We start from the raw sequence: 27,340 nt of genomic DNA, 5'->3' as shown, positions 1-27,340 counted from the left end.
CATACGATATATTCGACCCGACAATCTTCTTTGTTTTAAATGTTTTTTTTTGTTTTCTTCTTGTTGTTTTACTTTTAAAATGGTCTTTGATCTTAATTAATTATATAATTTGTTGTTTTTAATTACACTGCGGCTTACATTATGTTTATTTGTCACCAAAAAAAATTAAGATTTTTTATGTCCATGAGGATTGACTAAAAACAACAAAAAAACATTTTTTTTTGCTGAATATTTACAAGGATTGAATTGCAAATATGTTGCGCGCTGATGTTACTGCTGCTGCTACTCTTTTTTTTCTGATTCAAAAGCCTGATTGGAAAGCTCATCTCTCATATACATACGAACAAGATGTCATTTTCGGTATACATGAGATGCAAATGCAAAGCCTTTTATGTCAAATTAAAACGAAAAATTTGAAATGACCCAAAGAAACGTTTTTTTTTGTTGAAAAATCATTCGGATGGTTGAAGATTGAGGTTATGTTTTGTTTCTTTTTTTTGAAACAAATATTCGTACAATGATTCTTTGTTGAAGCGAAACGATAGAATAAAAATGGATAGAGCACAAAAAACTGAAAAGATTTTTGTGTTTTTTGTCAAGAGAAGACTGAAAACGTCCCGATGGAACTAGTCTGTGGAACGTATCTTTCAATCTCTAGAGAAAAGAAAAGAAAACGTCCCGGTGGAACTAGTCTGTGGAACGTATCTTCATCTCTATCTCTCTCACCATTTTCATCAAATTGTTTTGCAACAACGCAAAAAAAATCTTCCAAAAAAAATGATTTTTTTTCTGTAAATTTTTTTTAGTTTGTTTGTTAAATATAAACTTTTCCGTTTCTACCGCTAAAAACTGTACAGACAAATTTGAATTAAGTTAATTCGTACCTTAATGTCTAAAGAAAATTAAACTAAAATTAACAAATCATACAAATAATCACGAAAAATCAAAACTAAAATTGGAAACAAACAAAAAAAAATTATTAAAAACGGATTCCACAATGAAACGGCTTGGCCCGGCACGCACATTTGGTGTGAGTGTGGGTTGGTTGGGATTCATTGTGGGAAAAAAATTAAGAAATGTTCAACAACAATAAGTTTTTTTTTGTTTTATTTAAAAGCAAAACAGGATATGCGCTTATGAAGATTTGATTTTTAATTTTACTTTTTTCTCCTTCGGATGAAAAAATCATAACAATTTTTCATGGCTTTTCTCTCTCTCTCATTTCTCTGTCTTTTTTTTGTTATTGTCCGTCAGTGGATACAATTTCCGTTAAGAGATTAAGAAATCAAAAAAAGGAATTCAAAATCAATCTCACAATTTTGTTTCTTTTTTTTTACTTTTGTCTTCTAAATTTAGCACGTCGTAGTGATCATTTTCTTTTCGTTTTAAACTTGCATCTCTGTCTAAAATAATTCAATTGCACTCAAAAACGAGCTCAACTATCTAAAAAATGTTCATTATACTTTTCGGGGGAGATGTTATTATTAAGTCCAGAAATCATCCGAAAAAGGGGACGAAACGAAAATTAAATGGGAGGGAAAACGAAATCGGATGACTCAAACACTTGGGGGGAACAGAAAAAAATTCATTTATCTATTGGATCGCAACGTTACCAACAAAATAATATAAAACCGTTACGAAACGTGGGAACCGCATCTCCGCGATCCAGCATCTCGACCGCATCGAAACGATTCGAAAATTGTTTCCCGACGATTTAAATTGCTCCATTGCGTGTGATCCGGATAGCGAAATGTTTTAATCGAGAAAACGAATTCATTTTGTGTTCGAGAAAAAAAAATGAACTAAAGAAATAATTGTCATCATGAATGGTAAGCAGAACAGTTCATCGGTTTGTGATTCAAATGAATTGTACCGATTCGGTGTGAGACCATTATGAATGTAATATTGTACGTGTGTTACTGTTTTTGTTCAATTTTTTTAAACTGATTTCTGGTTTGTTTTCTTCGTTTCTTTTATCGATAATGTTTATTGTTGACGCAGAGTTAACTAAGTGGTTGATTTGTTGTGTGTGTGTGTGTGTGTGTTGGTTGATATTTTTAAATGAGTGGATTGGCGTACGGGTAATTCTTTTTCAGTCACATAAATCTTTCAACAAGCAAATTAAGTGTGGAAGGACAATCTTCTTCACTGAGGTGTTAATGCTACAAAGAATTTTTAATTTGTTTAAACACAAAAACAACAACAAAATACGGAAATGAAAACGCAAAAAATTTGTCGAAACAAAAAATGTTTTTTCTTCTTCTTTTTCTTTAAAAAAAACCCTTCCATTGCGATGAGACATATGGGCTGCCGGGTATATTTGTGTGTGTGGTTTGTCACAAAATTATAAATAAAAAAAAAGAATTTTTGTTTTGTTTTTCACATCGACAATATGGCGACATGATGGAAGATTAATATATACACATTCATACATAGATCTTATTAATTAACATAAAAACATGATTCTCTGATTGACTTTTTGACTTTTTTCTATTTCACTTTTCTTTACGATTAGACAACGATGGATCCAATTAAACAGAATGTCCTTTGTCCCATCACTGTAGTAGTTACTCTTAGTTTTCAAAATTAATTAACAATTTCCCGCTCTTAATTCTTTGTTGCTTGGGATCCACAAAAATTATGCTTGTTGTATATATATTAGATAGTTAGATGGTATAGTGGTGTGGTTTAAGTTAACCAAAAAAAAACTTGTACACGAAAATAGATGTTGGGGATGATGCGATGGTAAAATGTTTTTTTTTCCTCTCCTCTCTCTCTCTTCTTTTTTGGTGTTCGTTTATTTAGTGTAGAGATAGATGGCGACGATAAGACCGTACAGACCCAATACTTCAGCGAAAATAAGGATCAAAATCATACCGACGAACAGACGTGGCTGCTGGGCCGTACCACGGACACCGGCGTCACCAACGATACCGATGGCGAAACCGGCCGCCAAACCAGAGAAACCGACTGCCAAACCAGCTCCGAGATGGATGAAACCTCTGTACGCGATAAAGGGAACATTAGCAACGATCTGGAATAGACTGTTTTAGCGATATTGCGCTCGCGCGCCACTTACTTGTACAATGGATAGTTCTTTGGCTCATCTAAAGCACCAGCGATGAGTACAGCAACGACCAAACCGTAAATGGCAATGATACCCGCCATGACGACTGGAATGATGGATTTCATGATCAATTCCGGTCGCATCACTGACATAGCAGCAATTCCAGTGCCTGACTTGGCTGTTCCATAGGCAGCTCCGAGGGCTGTAATTTAAGAGGGGAGAAAACGAAATTAATAATTTAGTTGGTCGAGTCGGTTTGTTACAATTATATGTATATTTGTGGTTGTGCTGGTTGGCGCGACCGCACGGGTCAAAAGTTTCTTTTACCGAGAATCTTCCAACGAGATTTAACAAATTGTTGGAGCTCTTGGAGTTGTACCCCCACAACATTTCAAACGACATCTGTGTCACGTGACCTCTGTCACGTTTTTCTCCAGGACGTAAATTTCCATCGACTTAAAGGGAATGTCCACCATGACAATCCACCGCTTCAAATCGAATTTTGTGCTGCACCTTTTTCATTTCTCAATTTTATTGAAATTTCGGACATTCACAAAATTCTTCGAATACTTTTTCAGCACGATGCTCAATATTGTCTGGTTGGCTTTCTCAGCCGGTTTATTTTTAGCGAAACGCAATAATAAAAGAAATGTACGCATTAAATCGGCCCACACGTTCAATGTCTAACACATAATCACACAACTATCACGCCCGCCAGACGGAGAACAAAAGGCATTACGACATTAACTGTGCATTTTATCAATAAAATTTCAGAGGAAATTAAAATCGAAAAATTCAAAAAGAAACAACATTGGAAATGAAATCATGGCTTGAAGATGTGCGCAATTGTAATTTCATTTCAGTTTTTCAGTTCAAAAGGAAGAAGTTCTTTATCCGTCCGCATACAGTGAGGACATAATGCATCGCTTCTATGTAAACACTTCGGGTGATTTATTTTAAGAACGTCGAAATATGTGTAAATGGAAAACACGTAGATAAGGCGCGTAGTGTGTTTATCCGATGCATCCGAAATTAAATTTCAACTCAATATTTATAGTCAAATGCATTGTGTTGGAAAATTGAGGGAATTGAGGATATTGTCACCTCTACATTTTCACAATTGTACGACGACTTTGGAGGAACTGTCAAAATGAGGGAATTTTTTCTTTTGTTGAAAACGTTAAACGTTGTGCCCAACACTCGCTCAATCACCACTCTTGAGTCCTTGGGCACCCTTAAAACTGTCAATGAAATTCTACTCTTATCAGACTAATGGAATATAAGTCACAGAATGCTAGACGACCTTTTGCTACGAACTGCTCTCACTGCCCTTCAAAATGATTTATAAAATTAAAAAGATTTTAAGGTCTGACGGGCTAGTGATTTGTGTCTCTACACACTTAAGCCGGTTAAATCTCAGTTTACGTGACAGTTCGTTTAAACAATAGAGTTTTCATTGTGTAAACAAACTGTCAAATAAACGGAGGGATGAGCACTAAGTTTACTAACCGTTTATGCTACAATAAGGGAAAGAGAGAACAGTTTTTTTTAACTCTGAGTTAACGAAGTGAAGTGCGGACTAGGCTTTACTAGGTGAGAGTGGAGAGTCTCCAATTCTCACCTAGTCCCCACTGGAGACGATCTAATGACAACGGATTGAAATAATTGAAATGCTCATCAATAGAGGTTGCTGAATTATCTGAATTTTTTGTTCCACTTCTGTATATCACTAAATGCAGTTTTTGCGTATAAATTTGACAACCAAACATCTGGCCGAAAATGGATTTATGGCACCACAAAAGCCATCGTTCTGTTTGAATAAATCACCAATTCCGTATCACCGCGGTGATTAATTGAGTTGCCTAATTCAAGTACTTGAATTACGAAAAGTTTTTTTTTGTTTCATTTAATCGCAACAATTGCCTTTTATCGTTAAGCGCGCACATACAAATTTTCTTCGTGCGAAGTGGAATTGTTATGACTGATAAAAAAAAAATGGCAAATAAAGCTCTTGCACAGGTACGTAACGTTATAAGTCATGACATAAATTTAGATCAGGTGCTAATCAGGTGGTAATTTAATTGTGTGGATGATTGTCGTTCCACAAACGTATTTTTTTGTTAATTTGATCGTAATGAGCACTGTCGTTTGCTCACATGAAACTACAAAAAAGTTTTCCTTCTATACCCACCACGCATACATTTTTGATACACAATTTTAATAATTCAGGTGCAATATCACATGCGTTTTACGCAAGACTACACCAGACGATAAAAATAGAAAATTTGAAAAATTATTTATTTTACGTGTGTAACATTGGAACAGACACTGAGCATTTGTACTATATAATTCAAATGTGCCTATCCACTACGGGTTACGCTGCGGTGTCACATTTTGTTTTTCTTTAATCATTTGTGTTATTCAAGCAAACAAACAATCAGCAAATCGAATGCGATTGGTTGAATAAAATGAATCACTGTAACGCGAATGAATCACATGACACAAGCAGCTCAGTTACTCTCTTTGCTCATTCGGAAATATTATCGGAAAATTTTTCAGGGAAAACAATTTCTGGATGTATTATGAACATTGTTCCAACGTTCTACCTATGCCTTTTATCGAAGCAATAAATTCGAAAGATAAATATGGAACCGACTGGATTGCATTACTCCGATTGGTTGACGAACCATGTCATACATTTATCTGAACCCGCAACGAAACTTAAAACATTTAAATGAACGAGAAACGTATATTCAATCAGAAAGTCATACAAGATAACACGATAAGAGTGTGTGTCTCTGTGTATCATCGCATAAACGCTTTACGATTCCACATTTTTCGAATTTGAAATTGTAGTACGAGAAATGAATAAAATTTGAAATTAATTAAACAGAGCAGAATGTCGAGATAATTCGGTTCGACTAAGTCAGGTGATCAAGATGCAAAAGGAGAAATAAATATCCAAATCCAAACAAAAAACCACAATTCAATGGTCAAGTAACTAGAAAGGCCTATTTTATCAGGCACCAGGTACCTGGAACACAAAAGTGCTAAACCATCTGACCGTAAAAAATGTGACATAAATCAGCTGATAAGGCACAAAGCAACGTGACCCATGTCTGTATGTATTTGTTTGATCAAATGAATACAAAAACAAAGACCTGTCGTGAATAAATTCCGTCAAAATTAATGCAGATCCATTGAAATATATTTAACCAATGCAATTGAATTGAGTATCCATGCCATCCACCGTTTGTCTGTACATAATATTCAAATTTTACTATATTCAAGAATCACGTGTGAGTCATGCGAAAAGAGTTAACATTTTTTTAAACATTGTATTGCTCTTCTCGGACTGTTAAACGATGGGAATTTTCTTTTCCTTTTTTTATTTCCGCAATATTTGTGCATTTCTTCCTGTTCCAATAGGATCAACCCGGATCCATTACGAATCACGTAGAGTGATTGAACAAATGAATAAATTTTAATAATGGCAGTCGTCTTGTTGACAGATCAACTTGAATGGAATTTTGTAATCGACAGAAGTATGAGTGAGTATTCAACACTGATCGGAGAGCGTAAAACTACAATAATATTTTTCGTTTTTAATGAACGTAATGCAAATAATAAGAAGAAAAAAATCCCAATTGAATTTATTGCAAACATATTGTTGGCCCAATACACACAGAGACACGACGAGTGTGGAACAGGTAGACTATGGAGAGCATTTCATTTTTTTTTTTCACTTAACGATTTTTAATGTATTTGTAATGATAATCATGACAATGAGCATGTGACCCATTTTCAAGGTTTTTTCCAATCAAATTTCAACTGAATTTCGTTCGGAAAAACATCAGTCACAGCTTTGAAAAGTTTTTCATATCGAAAAGACTGAACCGAATTTTTGATGAATTTCGTATTTAGAATGCAACGGACGATAACAGTCGAAAATAGCAAACGCCCTAAATCTAAACAGTGTTGATGAGTAACAAACACAAGTTGGACTAGCTATGAAACAGGGAAAAAATATTTTCCTTTATAACGCAAAAATGTTCGTCCATTCAACTGATTCCATTACAACGAAGAGAAGAAAAAAAAATTATGAATAATTCCCGATAGTAGACGTGAAATATGTTGGCGCACACATCTTCAACTCAAATTGACTTGGCAAAACTTTTTTTTTTTTCTTGTAACTCGTGACGTCGGTGACACCATATTTTTGTCGATTTTACCGGTGTATTCATGGATTTTTATGGAAAATCCCGTGATTTAAGTCGATAATGTTATGGGACTGGTGATTTGAACACCCCCTGTGGAAATCATTTCCATCCATTTTGATATGAAAAATTTCTCACACAAAATGCAGATCATTCCATCCACCATAGTTGAACATCTACTGAAGTCTAAGTCCTTGGCCCAAAATCAATATTCAACAACGACGATATTTCACCGAACGAAAAGCGCACACATTATGGAGAAGAAAAATTTGGGTCTTACCGCTGAAAATGATAGCCGAGGCTGCTCCCATAACTCCGAAGAATGGTCCGTAGATTGGATGTTCTGCATCTGCCATTTTGATTGTATTATTTGTTCTTCTTTTTGTCTGTTTTAAAAAGGAGTATTTACAGGTTCAGAAATGATATCTGAAAACAGAACTATATCCACGCACTCACTGCACTAAACTAAAATCGAACTCCACTGTCAAAAAACGCTCTGGCTGACTGAACTTGAGAATCAGTCATATGACAAGCGTCGTATCTCTCTCGCTGTTATATAATTTGCGATTTGATTGGTTCGGAGCTGGTCACATGAAAGAGAGCGTCCAATCATTAAATGGCTTGTCATTGTGTTGAACGAGTGTGTGTAACTTTCTCCACCATTCGTGTACTACGTGAATCGATTGATGTTCCGTGGAAAATTTTTAATTTCACTCGATTGACTCGTGTCCCATTCCTGATTTTACTGAAATTTCCATTTTCATTGCAGATTATTTTCGACGATGACATTTTGGATCATTGCGTTGCCAATCGACTAATCGTTCGGCCGATTAAACATGCAATTATTTTTAATCGGTCATGTGAGTTCCTCTTCGTTCACAAATTCAAGTAATTTTGTTAATTTTGCTCTCTAGTGAAGTTGCTGCGAATTGATAGGGCGCAAGTTTTTGAAAATTATTGTGTGCCATGTACCACAGACACTGTGTGTTGTCTTTTGTTTCTTTGCCGTTGGTCGTCAATGGTTGGATCTGTTTATTGGTCTGTTGCGGCATCAGAGCAATAAACAAATCCAACCATACCACAGGCACGACACTAATTACTTTACCGGGTGGTTACTGTAAATGTATCTGTTATTCTGTTATTAAGGTACGCGTAGACTGGTGAATTTGAAAAAACGTTCGTAGATTGTCAGAGGTGTCGTAAAAGGTAAATTACAATTTTTATTCCCTTGACTGAAAGTCTTACGGATGATAAACACTCTAAAATGTTTGTCACAAAATGTTCACTATTGTTTACAAATGAATGAATTCACGTCACACTTTATTCATTCCTTGATTACACGATTCTTGAGTAATTTTGAACGGATTTCGAAAAACTTTTTTATTCGATGAGGACTGATAAATGACTGAAAATACTGAAGTGATAATCCTGGATATATTCCGAAAAGAATTTTTTCCTTGATTTCTTGGTGTCTTTGATAGATAAAAAGGTCCAACAAGTGCAACGAGTGTGAGGGATTCTTTTGAAAAACAGCCTACCGAACTCGGACACATTTTGAAGTGGACTTTCTCATATATGCCTAGAGAGGTATTCGACCCTAGAAGCCAAAACCGCTTTCAAAAAAATTCTTCGACGTTTGCGTGAGGTGATCAAAAACCAAAAATTAGCACTTTTCTTACAAAAATTTCTCCAGTTACACGAGCCGTACAGGGTCGTGTGGGGTTTCATTAGAAAGGTAATCACACACACTATTGAGCCGAATATGGACTTATTATTTTTAGAATTCATCCTCACTGAAATATGTGCAGTTGAAGTTTTCAACCGAAGACTTACACTGTTCTTACTGAAATTTCTCGAGGTTCCAGGATTGGTCAATACAGGTTAGGTTCAGGTCTGCTTCAGTTGCACCTAAAAATTTTAGAACCAAATTTCACGGTTAACCTGAACTAGACCGGTATTCACCTAGCCAGCAATGGTAAATTTCACGTTCAGTAGTTAATAATTCTGGTTAAACCTGAAACAAATTTTACGTAATTTTGTTCATAATTTCCTATCTAGGCATGATTAGTCTGATGGTTGAACCCTGAAGCCGAATTGAAACAAGTTTTTCTGAAACTGCGTTGCGAACATGCCTACTTAGATGATCGTAATGTGGGTCTTTTCTTCAATTGTTGCGAAAAGTCTTCTCGCAGCTAGTGGTGAAAAGTACTTTTCACCTCTAGTTGTGAAAAGTAGCTGTTGTCGTGTATATTAGAAATAATAGAATCATCAGTCGAAGCTCCATTGGTGAAAAGAAGTATTCAAAAATCTTGGTCATGTCCAATTATGGAAAAAAAGTTGTCGACCTTAATTGATTCTTTCGAAGATGACGCCTGTCAAAAAGCTCGTATACTAGCAGCATCTGAGAAAGAATCTGGTTTATGGTTAGGCGCACTACCATTTTCCTTTCTTGGTCTATGCCTTGATAATGATTTACTGAGAGTTGCGGTCGCACTACAAATTGGAGCTAAAATCTGTTACAGTCATTTATGCAAGTGTGGGAAAACGGTGGACGAATATGGTTATCATGGTTTAAGTTGTTTAAAAGCTTCTGGTCGTAATCCACGTCATCATTCTTTCAATAAAAAAATTCGTAGAGGCCTGGTGTCTGCTGGAATACCTGAACTTCGTGAACCTCCAGGAACTGTAAGAGAAGACGGCAAGCGTCCGGATGGTATAACATTAATTCCTTGGTCAGCCGGTAAATGTTTGCTTTGGGACGCAACTTGTGGAGATACTGTCGCTAAATCATATGTTAAACACACATCACGAAACGTTGGTTGGGTCGCGTCAACAGCTGAAGAGAAGAAGATATCACTGTATCGATCATTACTCGGTCAATACATTTTCGTTCCAGTTGGCTTCGAAACAATGGGTCCATGGGGTCTACACGCAAAAAAATTCATCGAGGATTTGGGTAAAAGAATTTCAACAGAAACAAACGAAAAGAGGTCAACATTATGTCTTAAACAAAGAATAAGTTATATATATGCAACGCGGCAATGCTATGTCTGTCCTAGGAACGTTGCCATCAACTAATGATCTTGGAGAAATCTTTTATCTTTTGCCCAAGCAGAAATCGAATATAAATTAATATAAATTGATGTAAACAGAGGAAGAAATTTAAATGAATAAATATTTATAAAATTGCGACTACGACCCAAATTCAACCCAAAAGCATACCTTTTTAGTGAGAGAATTAAGAAAAAATGACCAGCATAAAACCAATGAAAGTATGGGTATGGTCTAATGTCAGAATTTGTATTGAGCGGAGGAAATAGCGATTTCATATAAAAAAACTCACCTCTCAATGATTTTCATTGAAAGGTGAGTTTGTTAATATAAAATCGCTATTTCCTCCGGCTTGTATGGACAGACCATACCTGTAAGTGCAAGACATTTTGGGTTTGATTTTTCCGCCATAAAGGTTCTTGTATGTAGACAATAGACATGTGGCCATAGTAACTAAATGTCAAAAAAATGTTCGTAGAATTTCATCAGCTCAATTATCTGTCAAACCGTTCTGCAAAAAGTACAGAGTGCAACTTTTCGGCTAATTTCTTTCATTTCTTTCGGAAGAATCATAAAATAATAAAATCTCCGACAGCATGTCAGCAAGTCTGCGTATTTTCGGTGCACTCAGAAGCTGTCAATCGATTCTCACAAATGCTTCGCGTGTGCGAGCACTAAACCTAAGAAATCATTCCAGAGGTAAATAACACTCGACTCTTAACCCAATCCGAAAAGTGTGGTTATAAAATGCATTCCCCTTTCCGTCGCTACACACAGCCACCATTCAGAATGTTCGTTTCCTCAGCACCGTTCAAACCGAAGATAATTTCCATTCGATCATCAAGGACAACGAAAAACCAACCGGTCAATTGGACAAACATGAATTCCAGGCCGAAACTCGAATGCTACTCGACATCGTAGCTCGGTCTTTGTACTCGGAAAAAGAAGTAAGTCGAATCGTGCCGACCGACTAGTACAACCCTAACGAACAATCTTATCCGAACCAGGTCTTCGTCCGTGAATTGATTTCCAATGCTAGCGACAGTTTGGAGAAGTTCCGGTACACAAGTCATACCTCTGCTGAAAGTGAATACGAAGATGCTGGACGAGCACTGGAAATACATATTGGAACCGACAAACAGTCAATGCTGTTGACTATTCAGGTGAGAGAGTTAGTGGCTAAGATGAATATTGGTACTGAGACGGGATGCACAGTCTGAGAGAGATGAAGACTTATTGACTCGTGTGTTAGAGTGGTGTCTGCGATGAGGCAGCTCCCTGTTTTAAGTTAACTTCAAAAACTTCAACATTGTCTGTCAGTTCTATCGCTCCGCGAAGACCCGATCCAACCCTCAATTCAATCGATCTACTCAAACCACTGCTTCCATTTCAGGATACAGGAATTGGCATGACTCGTGACGAATTGGTCAGTAATCTGGGCACAATAGCAAGATCTGGCTCGAAACAATTCCTGCAGGAAATCAAACAGAAAGGCGACGCCGTCGAGAACTCATCGAACATCATCGGTCAGTTTGGTGTTGGCTTCTATTCGGCATTCATGGTGGCCGACAAAGTGGAAGTATTCACAAGATCATCGAAAACTGCGTCGCCCGGCTTACGATGGTGTTCCGATGGATCTGGTACCTATGAAATTCAGGAGGCCGATGGCGTGTCAATCGGTACGAAAATCATTTTGCATCTGAAGACTGATTGCCGGGAGTATGCGGATGAGGAGCGCATCCGAACGGTGATAAAGAAATACAGTAACTTCGTCGGGAGTCCCATCTATTTGAATGGGAAAAAGGCGAACGATATCCAGCCACTTTGGTTGATGGAACCGAAAGACGTTACCGTTGACCAGCACCGAGAATTTTACCGTTTCGTCGGAAGTTCGTACGATACGCCAAGATTCACATTGCATTACAAGACCGATGTACCGCTGAGCATCCGTGCGCTGTTGTATTTCCCCGAAGGAAAGCCCGGTCTCTTCGAAATGTCACGTGATGCCGACGTTGGTGTCGCATTGTATACGCGCAAGATTCTGATCCAGTCGAAAACGGACCAACTTCTGCCGAAGTATTTGCGATTTGTCAAAGGTGTCGTCGATTCGGAGGATATTCCATTGAATTTGAGTCGTGAATTGCTTCAGAACAGTTCGCTCATCCGTAAAATTCGTAACGTCATAACGAATCGCATTCTACGTTTCCTGCACGACAAATCCGTGAAAGAACCCGACCAGTTCGAGTCTTTCTACCGCGACTACGGTCTCTTCTTGAAAGAAGGAATCGTCACCACCGAACTGCACACCGACAAAGAAGAAATCGCCAAACTGTTACGCTTCGATTCCAGCCACAGCGTGGACAACAAACGCATCTCACTGCCCGAATACTGCAATCAGATGAAAGAAGACCAGAAGGACATTTACTACTTAGCCGCACCGAGCCGTGCATTGGCCGAAAGCTCGCCGTACTACGAAGGATTGAAGAAAAAGAACTACGAAGTGCTGTTCTGCTACGAACCGTACGATGAATTGGTGCTGATGCAGCTGCAAATGTTCTTGGGCAAGCCAATCATTTCGGTGGAGAAGGAAATGCGATTGGATCGTAATACAGAACCGGATTTCTGCGAGGGAAGTTTGGTTAAGGCTCAGGTTGATGACATCATTCCGTGGATCAAATCTTCGCTGGCTGGTAATTTCTTTCGCTGAATGCATTCGATGCTGGTCGATGACTCAAAATAAAAATTAATTTGCAGGCAAGGTGACCAGTGTGAAGGCAACATCCAGATTAGAGGATCATCCGTGTTGTATTACTGTGGAGGAGATGGGCGCGGCGAGGTAAGAGTTTATTTTCATATGTTTGATTCAGCAAAACATTACTTGGAGACAGGGTTGCCTTTCGACAAACAAAAACTTCTCAAAGGATGGATGGGAAATTTTCGATTTTTTATTAAATTTTCCAGGGCCGTTCTTGGCTACCCAAAAGCCCTTTGAGTATTGAATGACGAAAATGTGTAAAGGGCCGTTCATTCAAATGAAAAATCAAAAAGCCCTTCGGGCATCGCCGGAATGCCCATAAGGCCAGTCCGAGTCTGCAATTTTCCTCCATAATATATTTTTGGCCGTTCTACGGCCTTGTGACGTTACTATGAGTTAGCCATGTCTCCCCTTTCACTGCCGAATATTTACATTTATGACGATTCCAATCGAGACACCTAATTATTCGATCCAAAACCTTTTCCAGGCATTTCATTCGTACACAAGGTCATCAAGTACCCGAAGAAAATCGGTACGCACTGCTGCAACCACAACTAGAAATCAATCCAAAGTGAGTGCAAACATTTTCCGTATTTATTGCACCGAAATTTTCTAAACCTTTCCCTCGCAGGCATCCGATCATCAAAAAATTGTTTGACCTGAAAACATCGAACGAGGAATTGGCAAAATTGCTCATTCAACAGGTAAAGTCAGATGGTTGGACACACGAAGTTATGAATAGCAGTGAAAATTGAACATTTTTCTCTTTCAGTTATTTGCCAATGCAATGGTCGGTGCTGGATTGGCCGACGATCCGAGAACACTTTTGTCCACAATGAACGATTTGCTCACAAAAGTGCTGGAAAAGCATTAGCTCGTGCGACGTTCTTTTCGTTTAAATGAATGGATTTTGTTTGGTTGAATATATTTGTGATAGAAAATAAAAATTACTTAAAAACCCTCGAAAAACTTTTACAAACACTTCATTATGCTGGCACCATTGTCACAAGACTCACATTTTCGGCACAGAATTCTTTCGCACTTGGAATATCAGTTGTTTTGGGTTGTTATAAATTGGAACGCTTCGGTTCGACGGAAAATCTCTTATACTCCGTTAGTTTTTACGGTACGGGATGCAGGGCTGAACTGGTTCGGAAAATCCCAAAGAATGCTCAGAAATTAAAAAAAGGGAAATACAAAAATTAAAAAAAACCTTCAAGAATCGCCCAAATTCACAGAATGGTCTAACCTGCGCCTGCCGCGATGGCTAAGTGGTTATGAACCGCCTTTCCACCAAAAAGACCCGTTTTCGATTCCCCTTTTCCGACCAAATTCCACATGTGCGCCCAAAATTCAAAATGGAAAGTGAGAAGGGTTTAGCTAACGCAACGTTCAACGCAACGTTGAATCATCCCCATTCACGGTATTCTCTTTCACGACGCGTTCACGTATATTTTTCGGTGTACTTATCTTTGTTTACTGCAACGTATGACGTAATCAACATACGATACGAATTTGTGTGCAAATACATAGCCTCCATTTAGGCCATTTAGGCTAGACATCAATCAAGGAGTGGTTCGCAATTCACGTTAAGAGGCATCGATGCTTCGAGACCACGAATGTGTTAGATTTCAACAAAAAATAATTTGGTTGTAGAAGTTTGACCATCTCCGGGAAAACTGAGCAGTTTATGAAAATTTCGTTAAATGGCTAACGTTTCTCTGAGCCGGTCTAAGACGATTTTTATTTAAAGACAACACAGTCGTGCTCGTATTGCGGTCGTGTCGTGTATTTTTCGATAAAGATTCTGATGCAAAAATCATCGAAAATGAAATACGAGACATGCAAATGTAGGCTACAATTTTAGCTAAGGACCGATGCCTCTTAAGGGTAGAGTTGTTCAGACGATTTTTTTTATCAGTCAATTACGAGCCCCCAACGAGTCTGATAACAAAAGATGACGTCATCATTGCCATAAGAAATAACGTTTCAATTTACAAGCAGAGCGGTCGGCTAAAGCCTTGGGGTGTAGATGACGCTGTAGAGCTTAATGCTTATAATTTCCACTTACCGAAAAAGTACTCCGTGTGAGAGACAAAATTGAATTTATTCAATTTTTGCTTCGTTTACTTGTTTATGCTCTCTCATGTAGTACTTTTTGCTGAGCAGAAAGCATTCTTATGTGTCTGCAGCAAACTCATGCAAAATCAAAAGGTGGCTAAGGCTATTTTTTTAAGGAAAACGCGAAAAAATGACCTTCTAGAAGGTATAATTTCAAAGTTTGTATGCAGTGTCACCTTCAATAGATGATTATTACTCTAATTAATATCTAATTGTGTGCGGCATACGCTTAAGAGGCATCGATGCATTGTTGAAAAACAGAAATTTGGGCGATTTTTAAATACTGGATTTTAGTTTACTTTTGATAACTTTCCATCAGAATCCTTTTTGAAAAATGTACGACCGCAATTCCGACCACGAATTCGTAAGCTTTCAACAGAAAATACAAAATACATTTGGTTGAAGCAGTTTGACCGGCACTGAGAAAAGTGAGCAGTTCAACGAAATTTTCGTAAACTGCTCACGTTTCTCAGAGCCAGTCAAACTGCTACAACCAAATGTATTTTCTGTTGAAAGCTACCACATTCGTGGTTGGAATTGCGGTCGTACATTAAGAAAAAAGGATTCTGATGGAAAGATATCATCAAAAATGAAATATGAGGCGTACAAATGTGGGCTACAATTTTAGCTCGGTACCGGTGCCTCTTAAGTTCTCCAACGTCATCCACACCTAATAAAATTTCTTTGAACAAATTATTATTATTTTTTTAATTTTACCGTAGCGTCGTTAAAAAAATCATTAGCGACTATACAACCTTGGTTGGGATAGGAAGAAAAGTCGTTGACTGAATTATAATCAATATTTTATGTGATTCCATCATAGCTGCACCGAACATCGAACAATCTTTCTGTGTATACCAAATAGATATAATTCGTAGATTTGCAGAAATGCGATAAACTGGCTTTGGAAACCGGTCCATGGTTCTGCCTGTTCGTGGAAGTATTCAATTTGTGATTAGTTTATATTTAATTCGCAGTCTGTGCGGGTCGGGTGTACGAAGTCAGAGTCAAAGTAACGTTATAACGACAAGTGAACAATATGGTAAGTTTCTGAATATTTGAATTTTTGACCAGTGGAAAACAGATGAATCGATTGTCCATTTTCGTTCAATTTACCAAGTCAATACTCTCTGTACGACTTGAAACATGAACGTATCACAAGATTATGAAGGTTAAGGTGCTAGCTTAACTTGAAAATTGATTTCAATGTGTGTGCAAGCCTTAAATGTATTTCTATTAGAATTTCAGTTAATCAGTGGGTAATATTCTCACAACCATATATGATGACTATCCGAGTAGTTACATGGAAAAAGCAAAAAGCTCTTTTTCAGAAATATCATAGCACTTAATCGTAACCAAGTATTAATACTGGTTTCGCAGGTAGTGATGCAATTTTTGTATCATTAGAGCTTAGTATGACCTCAACAGCTTCCATACCAAGTTTCATACTTGATACACTTAAGAGGCACCGATACTTAGCTAAAATTGTAGCCTACATTTGTGTGCCTCATATTTCATTTTTGATGATATCTTTCCATCAGAATCTGCTCTGAGAAATTTTCTTAAACTCCTCACTTCTTAAACTTCTCAGAGCCGGTCAAACTGCTACAACCAAATGTATTTTCTGTTGAAAGCTACCATACATTCGTGGTCGGAATTGCGGTCATGTTTTTTTTCGAAAATGATTCTGATGGAAAGTTATCATCAAAATTAAACTAAAATCCAGTATTCAAAAATCGCCCTAATGATTTTCAGAAAAGCACCGATGCCTCTTAAGTGTTGTCGTAATATACATAACTACCGGTTTAAATGGTGTTCGTGCGTCCTATAATATCACTAGATTTGAGTTGATAGCCTTGATAAAATGTCTGCTCTGCGTTCAGGCACAAAATGTGTCACCTAAAATGATGTCACTTGTTTTGGAAGGATGCGCAGGATTTGCGTCACATTTCTTTCTTAAGAACTTTGATGGACTAATCTTTAAAGATTCATTGTTTCAGAATCCATCATTGACGATATTTCTGATAGCATGTTTGCTAGCGTCGTTTCATCTAATATTAGGTATGGAATAGTTATTTGTTTACCAAGTACAGAAAATAGAAAAGTCCATGAAGAGCGAAAGTTCGCTTGAAGAAAAATTTCCCATTTCTCCCCAAGCTGAACGCATAATTTTTCATCAGTGCGTGGCGTGAATAACGGTTTTTATCCACAAAACAAACACATCAGTTTGTGTCACCATTTTCAAAGCCAAAACAAATTGACAAGTGTAACGAGAAAAAATAAAAAATAAAAATTTTCTCACCTGAACTGTCATTAGAGAAAGCGTCAATAAAACGCTATCTTCTAACCGCCAAGTACCCCAAGTCAAGTTATAATTAACTAGTCTTCGGTTTTCTCGCTCTGATCATAATAGTCTATACTTTGAGGAGGTCACACAGATCGCCATTTTATTAGATACGCTGGAACACACCTTTTCCATGAAAACAATTTCACCAAAATTGAATTTGTATTGCGTGGTGAATTCTTTGTATGAAACGTGGTGTGTAACCCGAGTATCTGCATCTGCGTGACCTCCCCAAAGTACACAGCCTTGCTCACCGCATTTGATTGGAGAAAATAAGGTTATTCACGTCGCAAGGATGATAAATCATGACGTAATTAAGTAAATTAATTGACTGAATTTACCGACATTTTCGTACTAATCACAATCGAAATACAAAATGTAATTGTAGCGCAAAGCGAAGGAAAAGAATGTTCATTAAATACAGATTGTGACAATCATTCAGCATGCATTAAAGGTCGATGCGTTGAGCCCTGCCTATTAGACGTATGTGGCGAAAACGCAGCATGTGCAGTCAGTATCATAAAAGAATGGTGAGTTGTGCCAAAAAGTTTTCTGATAAAATTTTGGTATTATTCAGACAATCAACCACAATCCAATTTGCAAATGTCTACCCAACTATACGGGAAATCCATTTTTTAGATGTACGCAAAGGGAACCAGGTTTGTGATTTGAAATTGTTTCGCTGTCTTGTGTATTCGAGTTCATATGGAAGGTAATAAGGAATCTCACGCCAGCTTTTGATGCACTGTGACTAACAAAATGTAATTTTATGAATCACACCGGAGCGAGATTCCTAGCAGTTTTCATGTGTCCGGAGAAGGACAGTTAAAATGTCAAATTTTTCGTAGAAGAGGAATGTCCACCGAACGCATGCGGCAACAATACAGTATGCAAAGTTCTTCGCAGTGCTCCAAGATGCACATGCCTTAATGAATACGTCGGTAATCCAATGATTGGATGTCACCGTGAGTGCGAGTCAAACGATGAATGTGGCAGCGAAGGACGTTGTACAAACTTCTTGTGCTATCCTGATGTCGCACCAGGTGGTAAGTGCATTAATTGTGCATTGATTATGTCTTGTCGAACCTGTTCGTGATACATTTTATACACTGTCTGAAGCTGACCGTGATGATGGATCTTTGAGACAGTTAGATTAGATCTTTCAGGCTGAAATTTCGACAAGAAAGTGGAACTTGACCCTGACTTAATACATTGTGTTGTTACAGGATTAATCCGGCTCGATGATAGCGAAATCAATCCGGAGCATCCTTGTGATCCGAACCCATGTCGAGGATATAATGAGTTTTGTCGCGAGTTAAAGGGCCATGCTTTCTGTCAATGTCAGTATGCACCTTTTAGACGACTTCCTGAATCCGGCTGTAATCCTGAATGTGGAACTAAATTCGATTGTCCCGCGAATGAAACCTGTCTCAATAACAAATGTGTTCAATCTTGCCCAGGCGACTGTAGCCCCAGCGAAGAATGTTTTGTTTTCAATCATCAAGCAAAGTGCCGTCCAAAAAATTCTCGTCCAGAGTGTTCTTCAAACAATGTCTGTTCATCAGACGAAGCTTGTGATGGATATAAATGCGTTGATCCATGTCTCGATTATTGCGTCGAGCGTCATGCTGATTGCCAAATTGTGAATCAACAACCGATTTGCAATTGCAAACCAGGATACCATCGACACTCTTACGGTGGATGCTACCGAGATGGCGTTATATATTATGTGGAGTGATGAGGTGCATGCACTTTGAATGTCAACACAAAAGACAGTCTTTCTTAGTGAGAGATTGGCCGTTACAATTATCTACAATTTACTCATAGTTTGAATAAAGCAATTTGAATTAACAGTCGAACTGTGTCATTTCTTTCATTTCGAATGTCGAATATTTATACTTAACAGATTAATTAATTGGGCCACAATTTTAGCTAAGTACCGATGTCTCTTAAGGGTAGAGTTGTTCAGATTGAATTTTTTATTTTATTTTTAAATCAGTCGATTGCGAGCCCCAATTTATTATGAGCCTTATAACAAAAGATGACGTCATCATTGCCATAATAAATAACGTTTTAATTTACAAGCAGAGCGGTTGGCTAAAGCCTTGGGGTGTGAGATGACGTAGTAGAGCTTTATTCTTATAATTTCCACTTACAGAAAAAGTACACAGTGTTTACTTGTTTACGCTCTCTCACGTAGTACTTTTTGTTGAGCAGAAAGCATTCTTAAGTGTCTGCAGCAAACTCATGCAAAATCAAAAGTTGGCTAAGGCCATTTTTTAAGGAAAACGCGAAAAAATGACCTTCTAGAAGGTATAATTTCAAAGTTTGTATGCAGTGTCACCTTCAAAAGATGATTTTTACTCTAATTAATATCTAATTGTGTGCGGCATACGCTTAAGAGGCATCGATGCATTGTTGAAAAGCATAAATTTGGCCGATTTTTAAAATACTGGATTTTAGTTTACTTTTGATGATATCTTTCCATCAGAATCCTTTTTGAAAAATGTACGACCGCAATTCCGACTACGAATTTGGTAGCTTTCAACAGAAAATACAAAATACATTTGGTTGAAGCAGTTTGACCGGCACTGAGAAAAGTGAGCAGTTTAACGAAATTTTCGTAAACTGCTCACGTTTCTCAGAGCCAGTCAAACTGCTACAACCAAATGTATTTTCTATTGAAAGCTACCACATTCGTGGTCGGAATTGCGGTCGTATTTTTAGCCCCGTACAAAGTACTGGGGGCTTATAAGATTAATATGCCGTTTGTAACACGTCGAATTGGAAGCAGACAGTAAGGGCAAAGCATTTGGTTATGTTCATAGACTACGAATCCGCAATAAAAAAAATGTCCGTCCGTCCGTCCATCCGTCCGTCCGTCCGTCTGTGACCCCTCTAGCTTGAGTAAATCACAACCTTTTTTCAAAATTCTTTTTTTCCCCGATTGGTATCGACAAAAGTAAGGTCAAATTCGAAAATGGGCATGGTAAGGTCGGCCCTTCCAGAGCTAGGGCCCTATAGGTGTTCTTCAGTCTTTCGACGATATCTACCAAAATACGCACGCAATAGCTGCTTGTGATATATCAAATGAAAGGTATTGACGAGTAGAACAAAGTTGCTAAACATTGTTTTTGGGTAAGATGCAACGCGGGCTCGTTGAGAGGGCTCAAAAGTCGTTACTCGGCCCTAAGTGTTTTTTGCACATAAATCGAGTAAATCTCATCCGATTTTGCTAGATTTAGTTTTTTTATGGAAGGTAATTGAATACCGAAAAGAACGTGTCGAAAAAAGTTTCAAATTTGGGCCCTTGGACTAAGGCCGCTACTCGGCCCTAAGTGTTTTTTGCACATAAATCGAGCAAATATCATCCGATTTTGCTAGTTTTTGTTTCATTTGAGAGATAATTGAATGCCGAATAGAATGGTGGCAAAAAAAGTTTTAAATTTGGGCCCTTGGACTAAGGCCGCTACTCGGCCCTAAGTGTTTTTTGCACATAAATCGAGTAAATCTCATCCGATTTTGCTAGATTTTGTTTCATTTGAGAGATAATTGAATGCCGAATAGAATGGTGGCGAAAAAAGTTTCAAATTTGGTCCCTTGGACTAAGGCCGCTACTCGGCCCTAAGTGTTTTTTGCACATAAATCGAGTAAATCTAATCCGATTTTGCTAGTTTTTGTTTCATTTGAGAGATAATTGAATGCCGAATAGAATGGTGGCAAAAAAAGTTTTAAATTTGGGCCCTTGGACTAAGGCCGCTACTCGGCCCTAAGTGTTTTTTGCACATAAATCGAGTAAATATCATCCGATTTTGCTAATTTTTGTTTTATTTGAGAGGTAATTGAATACCCAATGGAAAGTTAGCAAAAAAATTTGGGTTTCTAAAATAATGTCGTAAATTGTTGGTTTTATTTGAGAGGTATTTCGTACGGGCTTTCGTAATTGCGCTATGCGCAATTTTAAAATTGAACACTTTCAGTAAATTTGATCATGCCCAACTTGACCTGCATTTTGGTAACAGACGCATTAGAGGGTTGTAGACGTATTAGGGTTCCGGGCGTATTATGGTTACGGACGAAATAGGATTACGGGTCGTACGGGGCTAAGTCGCAGCAAACGCTCCGACTGTTCTGATGCCTTGTTTTATAAAAGGATTCTTATGGAAAGATATCATCAAAAATGAAATATGAGGTACCGGTACCTCTTATGCTCTCCAACGTCATCCACACCTAATAAAATTTCTTTGAACAAATTATTTTTTTTTGAATTTTACCGTAGCGTCGTTAAAAAAATCATTAGCGACTATACAACCTTGGTAATTATTAGCGAATGGGATAGGAAGAAAAGTCGTTGACTGAATTAATCAATATTTTATGTGATTCCATCATAGCTGCACCGAACATCGAACCATCTTTCTGTGTATACCAAATAGATATAGTTCGTAGATTTGCAGAAATGCGATAAACTGGCCTTAGAAACCGGTCCATGGTTCTGCCTGTTCGTGGAAGTATTCAATTTGTGATTAGTTTATATTTAATTCGCAGTCTGTGCGGGTTGGGTGTACGAAGTCAGAGTCAAAGTAACGTTATAACGACAAGTGAACAATATGGTAAGTCTCCAAATATTTGAATTTTTGACCAGTGGAAAACAGAAAAATCGATCGTCCAGTCCATTTTCGTTCAATTTACCACTTCAATTCTCTCTATACGACTTGAAATTTGAACGTTTCAAAAGAGTATGAAGGTTAAGGTGCTAGCTTAACTTGAAAATTGATTATAATGTGTGTGCATGCCTTAAATGTATTTCTATTAGAATTTCGGTTAATCAGTGGGTAATATTCTCACAACCATAGATGATGACTATCCGATTACATGGAAGAAACAAAATGCTCTTTTTCAGCAATATTATAGCACTTAATTGTAACCAAGCATCAACACTGGTTTGGTAGGTAGTGATGCAATTTTTGTATCATTAGAGCTTACTATAATCTCAACAGCTTCCATACCAAGTTTCATACTTGAACTTGATACACTTGAGTGTTGTCGTTGTATACGACCGGTTTAAATGTATTTTATGTGGTGGTGTTCGTCCGTCCTATAATATCACTAGATTTGAGTTGATAGCCTTGGTAAAATGTATGCGTTCAGGCACAAAATGTGTCACCTGAAATGATATCACTTGTTTGGAGAAGCTTTGATGGGTTGATCTTTAAAGATTCATTGTTTTCGTTTCAGAATCCATCGTTTACGATATTCCTGATAGCATGTCTGCTAGCGTCAGTTCATCTAACATTAGGTATGGAATGGATATTTATACGGGTTAGAAATCTTACAAGTGTTCTTCCATGTAAATTGGCATGGAACTGGTCCCCAATTTTGGTATTATCTTAAATTTAGTGTGGAAAAATTAAAAATGTTCTCCCGAAATTGCAAAATCCAAAATGTTCTCCCAGCATAGATTAAGATTGGCTCACCTAGTATGTGTATATTACGTAGATGGAAGCACGGGGTTTCAGTGGGTTTCGAACATTTAGTTTTTTCATGTTGCAGATATTGCAGTGTCAAATTCTGTCCAAGATGTGACATATTTGCAAGGTATTGGCCTTTTTCACAAAGTATAATCAGCGTAACCTTCGTAAAAACAATCTTGAATCTTGAATCTGACAAGAGCATGTGTGCCAACGTGTAAAAAACAAATGTTCAAAACCCACGGCTGAACCGTGGCGATCCGCTTGTCAAACGGACAGTACATAAACAAATTCCATCACCTATTGCTAGGATGCTACGTAAGATTTCTGACCCATGGTTATTTGTTTAAAAAGGGGAGAATATAGGAAAATCCAACAAGAGCGAAAGTTTGCGGTCAGAGCGAAGCGAAAGGTGCAATTCACTTGAGTTAGAATTTCATATTTATCCCTGAGAATGCATAATTTTCCATCAGTGCGTGGCGTGAATCAAAGTACAAACCAGGTATGGTCTGCCCATACAAACAGGAGGAAATAGCCATTTCATATAAAAATAAATCACTTTCCAAGGATTTTCATTGAAAGGTGAGTTTGTTTATATGAAATCTAAATTTCCTCAGCTCCACACAAATTTTGACAATAGACCATACCTGTAGAGTATACGTTTATTGGCGTGAATAACCGTTTTTATCCACAAAACAATTCAATCAATTTGTTTCACCTTTTTCAAAACCAAAATAAGGTGACAGTTGCACAGAAAAAAAAACTCTTATTCACCCCATGGGAACAAGAGGTGAGAAAATAAAAAAAAATCATCAGAACTGTCATTAGAGAAAGAGTCAACACCGCTGAGTGGAGAAAATAAGGTTATTCACGTCGCAAGTATGACAAATCTTCTCATATCATGACGTAATTTAGTAAATTAATTGACTGAATTTACCGACGTTATCATATCAGTCTTAATAGAAATTTAAATGTAATTGTAGCTCAAAGCGAAGGAAAAAAGTGTTCAGTAAATGGAGATTGTGACGATCAATCAGCATGCATTAACCGTCGATGCGTTGAGCCCTGCCTATTAAACGTATGCGGCGAAAACGCAGCATGTGCAGTCAGTATCATAAAAGATTGGTGAGTTATGCCAAAAGACATTCGGATAAAATTTTCGTATTATTCAGACAATCAAACACACTCCCATTTGCAATTGCCCACCCAACTATACTGGGGATCCATTTGTTATATGTGAACCAGGTTTGTGATTTGTAATTTGTTTGTAGACTTCTGTGTTCAAGTTAATATAAGGTATCTCGTGAAGTGCCAACAAAATGACATTTTCCTAAACAAAATAAGTCATTGTAATGTCAAATTCTTCGTAGACGTGGAATGTCCACCGAACACATGCGGAACCAATACAGTATGCAAAGATCGTCACGGTGCTCCAATTTGCACATGCCTTAATGGATACGTCGGTAATCCAATGATTGGATGTCACCGTGAGTGCGAGTCAAACGATGAATGTGGCAACGAAGGACGTTGTACAAACTTCTTGTGCTATCCTGATGTCGCACCAGGTGGTAAGTACTTACATTTGTTGGTTTTCCGGGTTCCGGGAGCGGTAACAACCACAGACTACAAAGTGATCATAAATAATTTATTGAAAAGCTTCCGAACATGTTGACTGATATATGTAAACTGACTAGATTAGTTGCAACCCGAGCAAGGCATACTACACTATTGTCAATGTATGCTAGATCAATAGATTGCAAATCCAACAACATTAATTGTGCATTGATTATGTCTTGTCGAACCTGTTCGTGATACATTTTATACACTGTCTGATGGATCTTTGAGACAGTTAGATTAGCTCTTTCAGACTGAAATTTCGATAAGAAAGTGGAACTTGACCCTAACTTAATACATTGTGTTGTTTTAGGATTCATCCGGCTCGATGATAGCGAAATCAATCCGGAGCATCCTTGTGATCCGAACCCATGTCGTGGATATAATGAGTTTTGTCGCGAGTTAAAGGGCCATGCTTTCTGTCAATGTCGGTATGCACCTTTTAGACGACTTCCTGAATCCGGCTGTAATCCTGAATGTGGAACTAAATTCGATTGTCCCGCAAATGAAACCTGCATCAGTAACAAATGTGTTAAGTCTTGCCCAGGCGACTGTAGCCCCAGCGAAGAATGTTTTGTTTTCAATCATCAAGCAAAGTGTCGTCCAAAAAATTCTCGTCCAGAGTGTTCTTCAAACAATGACTGCTCATCAGAGAAAGCTTGTGATGGATATAAATGCGTTGATCCATGTCTCGATTATTGCGTCGAGCGTCATGCTGATTGCCAAATTGTGAATCAACAACCGATTTGCAATTGCAAACCAGGATACCATCGACACTCTTACGGTGGATGCTACCGAGATGGCGTTATATATTATGTGGAGTGATGAGGTGCGTGCACTTTGAATGTCAACACAAAAGACAGCCTTTCTTAGTGAGAGATTGGCCGTTCCAATTATCTACAATTTACTCATAGTTTGAATAAAGTAATTTGAATTAACACTCGAGCTGTGTCATTTCTTTCATTTCGAATATTTTTATACTTACCAGATTAATTAATTTAAAGCTTCTAAATGCTGGAAATTTCGTCGTAGATGGACTGACTGACCTCACTTATGCACTCAATATAATTTGTTTTATTTATCACAAATGTCACTATTTCAGGGCGGCATGTGACTTTTCTCACTAATTTTTTTAAAAGAAGCGATAGTGACCTACTTTTTCTTGATTTTTTTTTACTTTTATCACTATTTCCAACTATTTTGAAAGAAATATTGAAAAATCGGAACAATTCCTTATTTCAACTTAATATTTATTACAAAAAGACGTCAAAAAATTTTCCGATTTTCCTAAGTATTACGGTACCTCGGTTTTTAAGACGTACCACAGTAGTCCACTTATCCCATGTGAATCTAAAATTCGCAGAGAATCTTTTTTAGTTGAACAGAAAGTAGCCGCAGGTAGCTGTATTCTGGGACCAGTATCCTACAGATGCTTCTGCAAAGGTTTCATTCTACACGCAATCTACAGGTATACGACATTCAAACAATAAAAGAATTGACGAACTAAAATGTTAAGATGTAGTTTCGCCTATGAAAATATCGTATCTATAGACGAAATCAGCTCAAAAGTTTGCCTGTAAAAGTTCATTTGAAATGTATTTCAGCTCCCTATGCAGTAATAGAAAGCACTGGAATTAAAAATTCAAATTAGTTTAAGTTTATGTATTGGCAAGGTCCAAAAATAGGGTGAATGTGCTGGAATGGAGAAAATCATCTCCTGGAAAACCCTCAGCTGATGCGATTTTTCGAAATAAATTCAATTGTTAGTATTTAACGAAAAAGACATTAAAGTTAACTTTATTTCACTGTGGCGAAACTTAACCTCAAGTTTTTGAGTAAAATATCTTACTTGGTAATGGAACAAATGGTGGAAATGGCAATTCTTGTGTGTTTACCAACCTGGACTACAACTCGATCGTCAAAATTCACACAGCAGTGCCAATTCCAGTATTTGTTACATTGGTAAGTAATGTACTACTTGAATCAAGCAAAGGTAAACAATGATAGCAATCGCTCAGCTAGTTTCCTTAATCGATGAGGTAAACGGGAAATAACTCCGGTATTTTATTTTTCCTAAACGGCTGTCCGTAAGTCTATAAACAATTCAAAATTTTTAATCACCTTCCTTTATGGTACATTCAGATATCCACGATTTAATAACAGAGTCTGTTTAAATATGTGCTGTTAGGTCTTAAATGTATCAGATGAAGTTCTTTTGCTCTAAAAAACGTTTGTAAAAAAATATTTCATTTTGAGTCATTTCAGTTTAAGGGACAAAAACAAGTAATCAGATAACAATAAGTTCTTAGGGCCTTCCAACCGCCAAAACTACGGTTCTTATTATTTTCAGATGTCCCAATCACACTTTGTCATCCAGTAAAAGGTTTTGTCTCAATAAAGTAATCAATAAATCGAATTTCGTGCTCCTTTTCCAAGATTTTTAAACCTTCCGCACGTTGCCAACAAGCGCTAAGGTGTTACTTTACTTTTTCTTAGTATAAAATGGCGATTTAGAGTTGGTTTTTCTCACTATTTGGTTACTTTTAGTAAATCAATTCATAGTGAGAAAACCAACTATTTTCGGTAAATTTGATCACTTTTTTTACTATTTTCTGAAGAAAAATCACATGCCGCCCTGCTAGTAAATACTAGTAAATAGTATTTACCATAGCACTGAATATAGTACACCGGCAACTCTTATCT

At 37.4% G+C, this 27,340-nt stretch overlaps 4 protein-coding genes across 4 annotated transcripts; 3 read left to right on the top strand and 1 right to left on the bottom strand.

Annotated features, from left to right (window-relative positions):
* Positions 1-60: 60 nt before the first annotated feature.
* LOC119079125 (V-type proton ATPase 16 kDa proteolipid subunit) lies at positions 61-7,790 on the bottom strand. The gene is made up of 3 exons (XM_037186954.1): positions 7,565-7,790; positions 3,080-3,269; positions 61-3,002 (listed from the first exon to the last, which is right to left on the bottom strand). Exons 1-3 carry the CDS (start codon positions 7,638-7,640, stop codon positions 2,798-2,800), a joined length of 471 nt encoding a protein of 156 aa, XP_037042849.1. The 5' UTR covers positions 7,641-7,790; the 3' UTR covers positions 61-2,797.
* Positions 7,791-10,811: 3,021 nt separating this feature from the next.
* On the top strand, positions 10,812-14,059 carry LOC119079036 (heat shock protein 75 kDa, mitochondrial). The gene is made up of 8 exons (XM_037186823.1): positions 10,812-11,034; positions 11,113-11,282; positions 11,343-11,498; positions 11,729-13,025; positions 13,090-13,171; positions 13,578-13,661; positions 13,722-13,794; positions 13,863-14,059. Exons 1-8 carry the CDS (start codon positions 10,932-10,934, stop codon positions 13,962-13,964), a joined length of 2,067 nt encoding a protein of 688 aa, XP_037042718.1. The 5' UTR covers positions 10,812-10,931; the 3' UTR covers positions 13,965-14,059.
* A 2,176-nt stretch (positions 14,060-16,235) lies between these two features.
* LOC119079109 (neurogenic locus notch homolog protein 1-like) lies at positions 16,236-19,430 on the top strand. Its single transcript, XM_037186930.1, has 4 exons — positions 16,236-16,253; positions 18,133-18,214; positions 18,404-18,601; positions 18,782-19,430. The coding sequence occupies exons 1-4, from the start codon at positions 16,251-16,253 to the stop codon at positions 19,291-19,293; spliced, it is 795 nt and encodes a 264-aa protein (XP_037042825.1). The 5' UTR covers positions 16,236-16,250; the 3' UTR covers positions 19,294-19,430.
* Positions 19,431-22,078: 2,648 nt separating this feature from the next.
* On the top strand, positions 22,079-25,580 carry LOC119079096 (protein crumbs homolog 1-like). Its single transcript, XM_037186913.1, has 6 exons — positions 22,079-22,165; positions 22,791-22,851; positions 24,007-24,128; positions 24,196-24,268; positions 24,394-24,591; positions 24,951-25,580. Exons 1-6 carry the CDS (start codon positions 22,163-22,165, stop codon positions 25,460-25,462), a joined length of 969 nt encoding a protein of 322 aa, XP_037042808.1. The 5' UTR covers positions 22,079-22,162; the 3' UTR covers positions 25,463-25,580.
* Positions 25,581-27,340: the final 1,760 nt, after the last annotated feature.

This window comes from Bradysia coprophila, unplaced genomic scaffold, assembly GCF_014529535.1.
Source record: "Bradysia coprophila strain Holo2 unplaced genomic scaffold, BU_Bcop_v1 contig_297, whole genome shotgun sequence".
Classification (NCBI taxonomy): Eukaryota; Metazoa; Arthropoda; class Insecta; order Diptera; family Sciaridae; genus Bradysia; species Bradysia coprophila.
This window is presented reverse-complemented; position numbering and strand designations above follow the sequence as displayed.

Bases quoted from the DNA above. Each gene is read 5' to 3' on its own strand.
- LOC119079125 (XM_037186954.1), bottom strand. From the start codon at position 7,640: ATGGCAGATGCAGAACATCCAATCTACGGACCATTCTTCGGAGTTATG. The intron at 3,270-7,564 runs GTAAGACCCAAA...CTTAAATTACAG, and splicing joins CTCGGCTATCATTTTCAGCG to CCCTCGGAGCTGCCTATGGA. The intron at 3,003-3,079 runs GTAAGTGGCGCG...TATCGCGTACAG, and splicing joins AAGAACTATCCATTGTACAA to AGGTTTCATCCATCTCGGAG.
- LOC119079036 (XM_037186823.1), top strand. From the start codon at position 10,932: ATGTCAGCAAGTCTGCGTATTTTCGGTGCACTCAGAAGCTGTCAATCG. The intron at 13,026-13,089 runs GTAATTTCTTTC...ATTAATTTGCAG, and splicing joins GATCAAATCTTCGCTGGCTG to GCAAGGTGACCAGTGTGAAG. The intron at 13,172-13,577 runs GTAAGAGTTTAT...AACCTTTTCCAG, and splicing joins GAGGAGATGGGCGCGGCGAG to GCATTTCATTCGTACACAAG.
- LOC119079109 (XM_037186930.1), top strand. The intron at 18,215-18,403 runs GTTTGTGATTTG...AATTTTTCGTAG, and splicing joins ATGTACGCAAAGGGAACCAG to AAGAGGAATGTCCACCGAAC. The intron at 18,602-18,781 runs GTAAGTGCATTA...GTGTTGTTACAG, and splicing joins TCCTGATGTCGCACCAGGTG to GATTAATCCGGCTCGATGAT.
- LOC119079096 (XM_037186913.1), top strand. The intron at 24,129-24,195 runs GTCAGTATCATA...CGTATTATTCAG, and splicing joins GCGAAAACGCAGCATGTGCA to ACAATCAAACACACTCCCAT. The intron at 24,269-24,393 runs GTTTGTGATTTG...AATTCTTCGTAG, and splicing joins ATTTGTTATATGTGAACCAG to ACGTGGAATGTCCACCGAAC.